The sequence below is a fragment of the Thamnophis sirtalis genome, unplaced genomic scaffold (genome assembly GCF_051295495.1).
Source record: "Thamnophis sirtalis isolate CommonGarterSnake01/CBP01778 unplaced genomic scaffold, rThaSir2_p1.2 scaffold_3, whole genome shotgun sequence".
NCBI lineage: Eukaryota > Metazoa > Chordata > Lepidosauria > Squamata > Natricidae > Thamnophis > Thamnophis sirtalis.
The window spans coordinates 170,578,499-170,589,535 of NW_028261383.1; the positions used below are offsets into that span (position 1 = coordinate 170,578,499).

At 42.7% G+C, this 11,037-nt stretch overlaps 1 protein-coding gene across 1 annotated transcript; it reads left to right on the forward strand.

Moving 5' to 3' along the window:
* The first annotated feature begins 2,523 nt into the window (after positions 1-2,523).
* Positions 2,524-10,383, forward strand: TREX2 (three prime repair exonuclease 2). The gene is made up of 2 exons (XM_087710917.1): positions 2,524-2,683; positions 7,458-10,383. The coding sequence occupies exon 2, from the start codon at positions 7,460-7,462 to the stop codon at positions 8,132-8,134; it is 675 nt and encodes a 224-aa protein (XP_087567043.1). The 5' UTR covers positions 2,524-2,683; positions 7,458-7,459; the 3' UTR covers positions 8,135-10,383.
* The last annotated feature ends 654 nt before the right edge of the window (positions 10,384-11,037 follow it).

Below are 11,037 nucleotides of genomic sequence, written 5' to 3' on the forward strand. Positions count from 1 at the left end.
CCAGAATTCCCCAGGCCGCACCGATTGTAATAGAACAGTGTTTCTCAACCTTGGCAACTTGAAGATGTTCGGACTTCAACTCCCAGAATTCCCCAGGCGGCACCGATTGTAATAGAACAGTGTTTCTCAACCTTGGCAACGTGAAGATGTCCGGACTTCAACTCCCAGAATTCCCCAGGCGGCACCGATTGTAATAGAACAGTGTTTCTCAACCTTGGCAACTTGAAGATGTCCGGACTTCAACTCCCAGAATTCCCCAGGCGGCACCGATTGTAATAGAACAGTGTTTCTCAACCTTGGCAACTTGAAGATGTCCGGACTTCAACTCCCAGAATTCCCCAGGCCCCACCGATTGTAATAGAACAGTGTTTCTCAACCTTGGCAACTTGAAGATGTCCGGACTTCAACTCCCAGAATTCCCCAGGCGGCACCGATTGTAATAGAACAGTGTTTCTCAACCTTGGCAACTTGAAGATGTCTGGACTTCAACTCCCAGAATTCCCCAGGCGGCACCGATTGTAATAGAACAGTCTTTCTCAACCTTGGCAACTTGAAGATGTCCGGACTTCAACTCCCAGAATTCCCCAGCCAGCATTCGCTGTAATAGAATATTCTTTTATTGGCCCAAGTGCGATTGGACACACACATATTGTGTCTCCGGTGCATAAGCTCTCAGCGTACAAAGTAATGCCGGTAATCATAAGATACCAATAGGAGAAGATACTGATGCAATATTGGCAATAGTGCTGGACATCCTGAAAGCTGTGCAATACTTTGGGGTGCATCAGTATATAAATCTAGCACCTATATAATTATACTCAATCAGTGTTCCAATGAAGATGGATACCATATCCATCAGGCTGCCTCTGAAAAGTGTTCAGAGACTACAATTAGTCCAGAATGCAGCCGCACGAGCGATACTGGGTGTACCTAGGTACACCTACACTACACCTATCCTCCGCGAGCTGCACTGGCTTCCTATTGGTCGCCGAGCACGATTCAAGGTGCTGGTTATCACCTTTAAAGCCCTACATGGCCTAGGACCCGGATACCTACGAGACCGTCTTCTGCCGCACACCTCCCTAAGACCGATAAGATCGCACAGGATGGGCCTTCTCCAGGTGCCATCAGCTGGACAATGCCAGCTGGCGACACCTCGGAGTAGGGCCTTCTCTGTTGCTGCTCCGGCCCTATGGAATGAGCTACCCCCAGAGATCCGGACCCTTCCCACTCTCTCGGCCTTCCGAAAAGCTATCAAAACCTGGCTATTCCGGCAGGCCTGGAGCTGTTGACCTCTGGATTGAGGTCCAGCCCTGCTTAGACTGGGTGCATGTTGTGTTTCTTTTAAATTTGTTGTGTTTTATTTGTTTTTAATCTTTCTTAATATTTTTATTTCTGTAAGTCGCCCGGAGTCCTCCGGGATTGGGCGGCCTATAAACTTAATAAACAGTAAACAGTAAACAGTATACACAATCAAATTCTAAAGGACCTGTTTGAAATTGATTCTGCTACATCTCTAACTTGATAGCATATTCCTTTACGTGTCTACCAGCAAATAAGTTCAAATCTTGATGAGAGTAATCTACTTGATGACAATAAGCTCCATTCGCTTCAGCAAGATTAATTTATTAATAAATGTATTTCGATTTGCATGATTTTATTTTGTTTTGACCTATCCAGTTTATAATGCATTTTCCCAACCCTTATACGTGATATAAGCCAGAAGAGGATAATTTGGAGGGAATCGAGCAAGTGAAATGTGTAATATGTAAAATCCTGAGCTAGAATGACATGTATGATATAATTAAATGAGCAGGAGGTTTTCCTCATTGGTTTGGGGTGTAACTGAAATATTTCAACTGCTCTTTGTTTGCATTAAGTTAATAAATAAGCAACTTGCCTAGCAAACATTTATTTAATCACAAATTATGCCTAATCAGTTCAACAAATCTCCCCCAACTCAATATGTTGGGACTGTATCTCCCAGAATGTCCAGACAACATGGGGAAAGTTTATATTACTTTCTAAAGAAAAGTAAATGCGGAGAGTTACCAGGTGACTTGGGAACACAAGAAACCCCCGTTTGCCCAGCTCAAGGCCCTCAAGTTTTAAGTATCTGGGCGCAACACTCTGTAAGGCCACGCGGTGGCAGCAAAGACACAAAGAAACCTTTAGTTCCTTGCTGTCATTTGATGGTCGTCCAGAATTTTAGGGACCACCAGATGCAGCAAGAAGTAGGCAGCCCTAAACGTTTCTCCTCTCCTGGCCTTCCTCCGCCGGGCGCCGGCTATGAATTCAGCCAGATTATTGCGAATGGAGCTTCGGCACTACAGTATTCGTTGCAATGCATCCTCCATGAGCCGAGCCTAGTCTCAAAATGGGGCCGCCTTGCGATTCGACGCCAGGAGAAAGGAGCCGCCGCCTCCCTTCCAGCGGCTTCCGTCAGACAAAAGGGAGGGCGAATGGCATGAAAAGCCTTCCTCCTGGGCAGAAAAGACTACATCTCCCATCAGGCTCTGGGGAAAGACGCCCTTCGCGTCTCCTTCGGCCCCGCCCACCGGCCAGGAGAGGCTTGGCCAGGACTTGCCCGAACATGCAGCTTTCAGTTTCCCTGGAGAGCCAGCCGGCAGTTCAACCCTTGGTGCTTCTGGTTCTGCTTCTGCGTCTGGAGAATCGCGGCCAGGTGAGATACATAACGCGTCTCTCCTGTTCATTCTCAGCATTTGAGCCGGGGAGATGTTTGGTCTTATTCGGGAGAGAAGAAAAAAAAGAAGTTTCCCCTCTTTTCCTTTTGCACCCTTCCGTGGGTCTGAAAAGAGAAGGATCAAAATGCGGCGGTGGGACTGACCGGCGCTGTCTCAAGCCACCTTCCCCCAGTTATTGCAGGAGGAGAACCAGGTCGTCTGTAGGGGTAAAAATCAGGGTGGCATTTCTTAACGACTGACAACGCAACACAAAAGCATCCACTTTGGCGAACTGGAGCTGACTTCATGGGATGCAGAGAGTGGGAGGGTGATATGGGATTTAAATTGGGGTGGGGGTGGAGAGATAGGTGGTTATGTAGGTAGGTGCAGGATATGCAGGCCACTTCAGCTGACTGTTATCTGCAGTTCAGCGGTTCAAATCTCACCGGCTCAAGGTTGACTCAGCCTTCCATCCTTCCGAGGTGGGTGAAATGAGGACCCAGACTGTGGGGGGGGGGGCGATATGCTGACTCTGTAAACCGCTTAGAGGGGGCTGAAAGCCCTATGAAGCGGTATATAAGTCTAACTGCTATTGCTATATGCGCGAGAGAGGTTGCAAATGTCTTGCCCGTTAGCAAGTGCGATGTGTTCCAAACTCGTATTTGTTGAGACCTTCTGAGGTTGCCTGGGTTGATGTGAGTTCAGCCATTTCTCACTTGATGGTACTGTCAAAGTTCCTCTTTTGTAAACTAGCCACTGTGAGGTCTGCTAGGAAGGATCCAGGAAAGCCCTTCATGGTATTGGACCTGGGTACTTGAGAGACCGCCTGCTGCCAATGACCTCCACTAGACCGATTAGATCCCACAGATTAGGCCTCCTCCGAATTCCATCCGCTGGCCAATGCCGACTGGCGACTACCCGGAGGAGAGCCTTCTCTGTGGCTGCTCCGACCCTCTGGAACGAGCTCCCCGTGGAGATTCGGACCCTCACCACCCTCCAGGCCTTCCGCAAAGCCCTTAAAACCTGGCTGTTCCGACAGGCCTGGGGCTAAACAGCTGTTCCCCCCCCCCCGTCTCGAATGGTATGACTGCTGTGTGTTTTTAAATTATGTATTGTTATGTTCCATTTTTATTTTTTGTCTGTACCCCCTTCCCCTGATTTGAATTGTGAGCCGCCCTGAGTCCCCTTGGGGAAAAGGGCGGCATATAAATATAATCAAATCAAATCAAAAGCTGAAATGCTCTGATATAACACTCTTCTGGTTTTGAGTCCTGATGTCAACTATGTGTCCGTTAATTCTTTTGCACAAAGTTTACCCCCGTAAACCCAGAGGGCCATTGCTGGCAGATATGAGCCGAGGTGGCGCAGTGGGTAGAGTGCAGTACTGCAGGCCACTTCAGCTGACTGCTATCTGCAGTTCGGCGGTTCAAATCTCACCGGCTCAAGGTTGACTCAGCCTTCCATCCTTCCGAGGTGGGTAAAATGAGGACCCAGATTGTGGGGGTGATATGCTGACTCTGTAAACCGCTTAGAGAGGGCTGAAAGCCCTATGAAGTGGTATATAAGTCTAACTGCTATTGCTATTGCTAGATATCACATTGAAGGAATTCACATTACTTCCCCTGATTTGGGAGAGTAACGGCTTAATGGAAAAAGCCTTTATGGGTTGAAAACGCTTTTCTGGACCCGTCCTGCAAGCTGATGTTCTGGCTATAGTATTTTTATTTGTGAGAGTACAATATGAACCTGAGGACTTCTTCTCACTTATTGTTTGCCTCGCCATTTAGAATCCAGATTTATCTTGTTTTGAACAAGACTTATTTTATTTATCGCCTGCCTTCAAACTATTCAAAGGAGTGCTCATAATTCCTCTTTGAGTCATTGAAAATTGACACTGGCATTTTGTAAGGCTGTTTGATTGTGAAATTTACATTGTTCAACCTAAATGACCAGTCTTCTAGCAGTGAGAACAATTTATCAGTGGAACAGCTCACCTCTGAAAGTTGTGAGTGCTTCAAAACTGTTTTCAAGAATAGACTAGGCAGCCATTTGCCCAGAATGATACAGGATCTTCCAGTCCTATTATTCCATTTCTGTATTCTAAATTATGGTATGTTAATAGAATTCTGCTAATAGGAGAGAGGAAGAGAATTTATTTCTCTGTACTGTAATTTTATAAATTTCTTGTTTCCTGAGCTTTATCCACTCCACTTGTTTTTAACCCGAGCATTTTTGTTATTCACTAGATCAGTGTTTCTCAACCTTGGTGACTTTAAGTCCTGTGGACTTCAACTCCCAGAATCCCCCAGCCAGCATGCTGGCTGGGGGATTCTGGGAGTTGAAGTCCACAGGACCAAAAGTCACCAAGGTTGAGAAACACTGCACTAGATTGAATCATAACCTAACATTTTTCTTGGCATCTGCTCATCCTATAATACCCGCATCCTGTATCTTCAAGACAGGAAAAGACTGTTTACAACCAGGCCTGCAAATTGTTACAAACTCTTTTTCATGCCCTTAGAAGCCTCTTTGATCACAACTGGCGTCATAATTTTCTGTTACAAAAAGCATACAAAAATTGAAAGTTCCCACAGAACTTTCAAAACCTCAACTCAGCTTTAGGAAACAGAAAGTAGAGCAATGCCTTTTTGGTACATTTTCTTTCTGTAATGTTTTTTTTTTTTAAAAAATAGAGGCAGCTTGGTCCTACCCATTGGTGTGCTAGAGCCTTGGAAGTTACTCAAAAAAAATAATAATAATAATTCAGAACTGCAAAATAAGCCACTTCATATACACACACTTCATGTGTAGGCAGAGCATGACGAAAGGTTTATCATGAAGCAGCAAGATTCAATTGTAGAGGAGGAAGAACATTTATCTGGCTATGTATGCAGTTTTGAAAACAACCTCAAATTCTAGTCCAGAGAAGACATTCCTGTGGTATAGTGGTTGACGTCCTGGATTTGTGGTTATGGGGTTGAACCCATTTTGAGGCTGACTTCATGCATGAAAGCCTTCTGGGTGATTTGAGGCCAGTGTCCCTCCCTCAGTCTAACCTTCTTCGCAGAGTTGTTGTTGTGGAGGGTGGATTGATAGAGGAAGTGCTGTGTGTCCCTCACCGTGAGTCCTGGAGGAAAGGCAAGGTGGAAATCTAACCAACAACAAAATTCTGGGCATCTTGGTTTACAGCAGGGTAGTCAACCTGGTCCCTACCACCCACTAGTGGGCGTTCCAGCTTTCATGGTGGGCGGTAGGGATTTTGTCCGATACTGAAGCACTTTCCTTTTTTTAAATGTAATAGACTTTAAAAAAAATTCATAACATTATTTAAAAACATCTTCATTAGGTTTTCATAAAATCACCATTACTGTGGAACCAGTGGGCGGTTAGAAAATTTTACAACTAACAGAGATACAAAAGTGGGCGGTAGGTATAAAAAGGTTGAGGTTCACTGACAAAAGGGCGAACGACAAAACTGCGCCCGACTAAACCGCGTCGCTGACGTCATCAACAGGGCGACAACAGCGCGGAGACAGAAGCACGCTGTAAACCCTAAACCTAAACTTAACCCTTAACCCTAAACCTAACCCTAAACCTAACCCTAAACCTAACCCTTAACCTAACCCTAACCCTAAAGCTAACCCTAAACCTAACCCTAAACCTAACCCTAACCCTTAACCTAACCCTTAACCTAACCCTTAACCTAACCCTTAACCTAACACTAACACTAAACCTAACCCTAACCCTTAACCTAACCCTAAACCTAACCCTTAACCTAACACTAACACTAAACCTAACCCTAACCCTTAACCTAACCCTAAAGCTAACCCTAAAGCTAACCCTTAACCTAACCCTAACCCTAACCCTAAACCTAACCCTAACCCTTAACCTAACCCTAAATCTAATCCTAATCCTAATCCTAAACCTAACCCTAACCCTTCACCTAACTCTAAAGCTAACCCTAAAGCTAACCCTTACCTTAAGTTAAATCGGCTTTCTTTCGACGCCCTATTTAAAGCGCCCTTCTTTCTCCGCGCTGGCTGTTGTCCCCACGTTGATGACGTCAGCGACGCGGTTTAGTCAGGCGCGGTTTTGTCGTTCGCCCTTTTGTCGGGTCACGAAAGGTTGACTACCCCTGGTTTAGAGCAAAGAATATTAAGGTCACACTAGGCAACATGGACTGTTTCGTCAAAATGCAATATGGATATGAGTTTCTCTTACCTTACAGGAAGGTCATTAACAACATTAAACTATGATTTTCTTCTAAAGGGAAATCTCACTTCTGCAATTGAACAATGACTTTCCTCTTTTGTATGTCAGACTATGAAGCATTATTCATTAAGAGTGTGAGCGTGAGAGTGTGAGGCTTGTCTTTTCAGATGATGATGATAGTAGACAGGGACACTTCATGGCACTTGGGAATAAAACCCAGGCCGGTTCTTGATGGATGAAGCAATGCTTGATAAAGCCACATAATAGCAATAGCAGTTAGACTTATATACCGCTTCATAGGGCTTTCAGTCCTCTCTAAGCGGTTTACAGAGTCAGCATATCGCCCCCACAATCTGGGTCCTCATTTTACCTACCTCGAAAGGATGGAAGCCTGAGTCAACCCTGAGCCGGTGAGATTTGAACCGCTGAACTGCTGAACTAGCAGTCAGCTGAAGTGGCCTGCAGTACTGCACTCTACCCACTGCGCCACCTCGGCTCTGAGTAATAATTGTTGTTGCTAACAGTGATTCTAACAAGCTTTGCCTTTTTTTTTTGTGCCAGCCATGACTGAACCTTGGAACTACTACCAAACGTTTGTTTTCCTTGATATTGAGTCCACCGGATTGCCCAGAGACCAACCTCGCATAGCAGAGCTGTGCCTCTTCGCTGTTCACCAATCTTCCCTGCAGCCCTCTCCGCAGGCAAGAGGACCGCAGCTCCCGCGTATCATAGACAAGCTGGTCCTCTGCGTCAACCCCCAGAAACCTTTCACTCCGGGCGCACAGGATATAACTGGCCTCAGCAACCAAAAGCTAGAACAGAACTACAAGCCGGGAATCAACCATTCTTTGATGGAGACCCTGAAAGGATTTTTAGACCGGCAAGCTGGCCCCATTTGCCTAGTGGCTCACAACGGTCTCCACTTCGACTTTCCCCTACTGCGTAAAGAACTGCGGCAAATAGGCACCGACCTGCCTGCAGATACGGGATGCCTTGACACATTGCCGGCCTTGAAGGATGTGCTTAAAGAGCCGAACCTGAGCTATAACTTGGGAAAACTGTACCAGTACTTCTATAGAGAGGCACCATCTGGAGCCCACACAGCTGAAGGAGATGTGCTTACTCTTCTCCTCGTGTTTCTTGCTAAGGCCTTTGAGCTGAAGGCTTGGGCAGCCTATAGGGCCCAGAAGTGGGGGTCGATTCAACCTATGCATTTCCCCCAGTCAAACAGGTTCTGATCTCTCTCAAAAAAAGTTATCCTATCTCTGCTTGTCTTCCATTATACTGAACCATGATTTTTAAACGATGGTTTCTTGATTAAACCATACTTCATAAACTTCAGGACTTGGTTTCTTGACAAACCAAGCTCTTTTTCTTTCCTGGATGTAGAAAACCGCAGCCACAACCATGGAGAAGATACGCTGTGGCAATTAGAAAAACACGATTTAAGCCTCGAACAGGAAGAGAACACTAGAAAGAAATTCAATCTGGTTCTGCCTAAATTTTCTTTTGTATAAGACGGGGGAGAGAGGCAAGGAAGAAAAATGCGATGAACTTTCAGGACTTTAATACTAATACCTATATCAATAAATTAGAGGGCCGATAAATCTTGTGGGTCCTGCTACCTGATCTGGACTTGAAGAGATCTGGACACTTGGGATTGTGTGGCAACTGTCTGATCCTGGGAGAAGATGCAGCTGCTTTAATAAGTGGCCAACACATGCTGTGTAAGGTCCCAGTGAAATCTTGCTCTTCAAATCTGAAGTGCCACCTGATCCTAGAAATTCCTTTTCATTTGCACATTTAAGGAGTTCGTCTAATTCTACTTCAGATTTTCATCATTACTTTTGAGCATAATGTACACAGTTGTTATAAGGCTAAAATTTAAAGATCCGTGCATTAGTTTCTCAGACAACTTTTCCTTATTTTAAAGGAAAGGGATTCTCCTGAAGATACGGATTTAAATCTACTGGATCTGGATTTTGCAAATATTTGGAAGGGAACTTCAGGAATCCTTTTTATGTGCTCTGAAGGAAAATAAATTATTGGTTGATAAGAAGAACAAGCTTTAGAAAACGAATCTGCCACTAGTGTTCCATAATTTATTGAAGCTATGTTAAATTGGGGTAGAGGTTGTTATGGAGAATTAAATTTGAAATGTGGGTGTTTTGGTAACAGACTTTCCACTAAAGATCCTCAAATTTTGAGGATTTCGATCCAGAGGATTTGCTCTGGATACAAATGCCAACTCACACACACGCACACACACACACACACACCCTTATGTATCCTGAAGTAAGGTTGTTCATATAAGTCCCTGTTCCTCAATTACTGCATGTCTTATATTAGTAAAGAAACCTTTACAAATTTCTGGAAGACGCCAGGTTGGAGATGAATAACGTTGCCTTAGCTTACAATCATGAATTGAAAAGTTTATTTTTGAATGGGATTGTGATTTTAATTTGTTTGTGGGTGAGACCAAATTTGAACCAGGCACTTTTTGTTATATATTTCAGCCATCATTGCTTTCAGAAGGCTTTTAACCCATGGTATTTAGCATTGTGATGTATAAATATTGATGAACATGGAAGTAGCATTTCTAAATAATATTGGCATAAGGAAGTTATGCCAAACCTTCCTAGCACAGTACCTATTTAAACTCCCACATGCTTGTGAAAAAAAAATCCTAAGTAAACAAAATGTGTTGTTCTAGAAGTACTTCCTGCTGTTTATTTGTTTATCTCTTAATTATCAGTTACATCTGATAGACTGTTTCCTTATTCTGTTATTTTCCTATTTTTTAAATCTTCTTTTATTTGATATACTGTATGAACAGTTGTGTAAAAAAAAAGTCAGAGACTGAAAGGTACAATCAGTGAACTGGTTAGTTTAAAATTGTCTCCTAATTAAATTGGCCACATATTTTATTTTACAAATAAAATTTATTTTCTTTTAAAAAATTATAAATAATTGGCAGAGGTTTTCTTAAAAGAAACTCCACTCTCTCTCATGCTGGAAGATGCAGCTTCGTTGCTACCTTCTCCAAATTTGTGGGATGCACCTCCTTGAATGCGGCCTAAGACATCAGTAGGAATGATTTTTCCAACTGAATTTTTTATAAACAAGTACGTGATTTTTAAAAATTGATTAAATTAAAGCTCATACAATAAATTGGTCACAAAATCATGCAAAGTTTCCTTCTTTTTAACTATCATAGATTGAATTGTACACCATGGGGGGGGGATTGGCGCTTCACCTGTGAAACTTTCCTCAAATTATATAGTGACACTCCAATTTGTTCTGACTTTTTAATATAATTTGATTTAATAGATGAATGAATCTAGGTGGATAATAATCTATGGGTTTTGAAATGAATTTCCTAGTTAAGGGTTTATTTGACTCTGCACCTCAAAAATGGTATTTTAATGTTTTTAATGTACTAACTGCTGGAGATAATAAATAAATGAAAGCATATATTTCAAGTAAACTTGTGTATGGAGTTTTCTTAATACAGTAAGCAATACTTGCCAAAAAAATTCCTTCATTCACTAAAATTACTTATGAGAAATTCCTTTTTACCCAATGTTGATAAACTGTTTAAGTCAACTTAAATGTACCTGTTTACCTAAAGAAAAAAGTTTAACTTAATTTGGGGTAATTTATTCAGGCTTGGGAAGCACGGCAATACACTATTGATCTTTCTAACTGAATATAGAAGTTCTGTCTTAATACTTTTGAATTGGCCTGCAGTGGGGAAAACGCTAAAATACTACAGTATGACATATTGTGAAATAACTATGGGGAATTGCTGAAATATTAAAGCGGATTTTCAACAAACTTCCAGCTTGAAGAAATTATTCACACAATTGTAGGAACATAACAAAATTGCTAAGAAAATCAGGAGAGATATATACCCAAATTTATATTTAGTTATGATATTCAGTTACTTAGATGGGATCATTGCTTCTCACCTACCTTTCAGTTGCCTTGTGAGGATAAAACAAGAAGTAGAACAAGTCCCATTTATGTCAAGAGTTTCTCTCTGGACTAGAGAAATTTATTTTCTTTAGGAAACCTTTGTGATTGACTTTTCCAATTGAGTTTATCACAGTGAAAGGTAAGATTTATAGACCTTCTATTC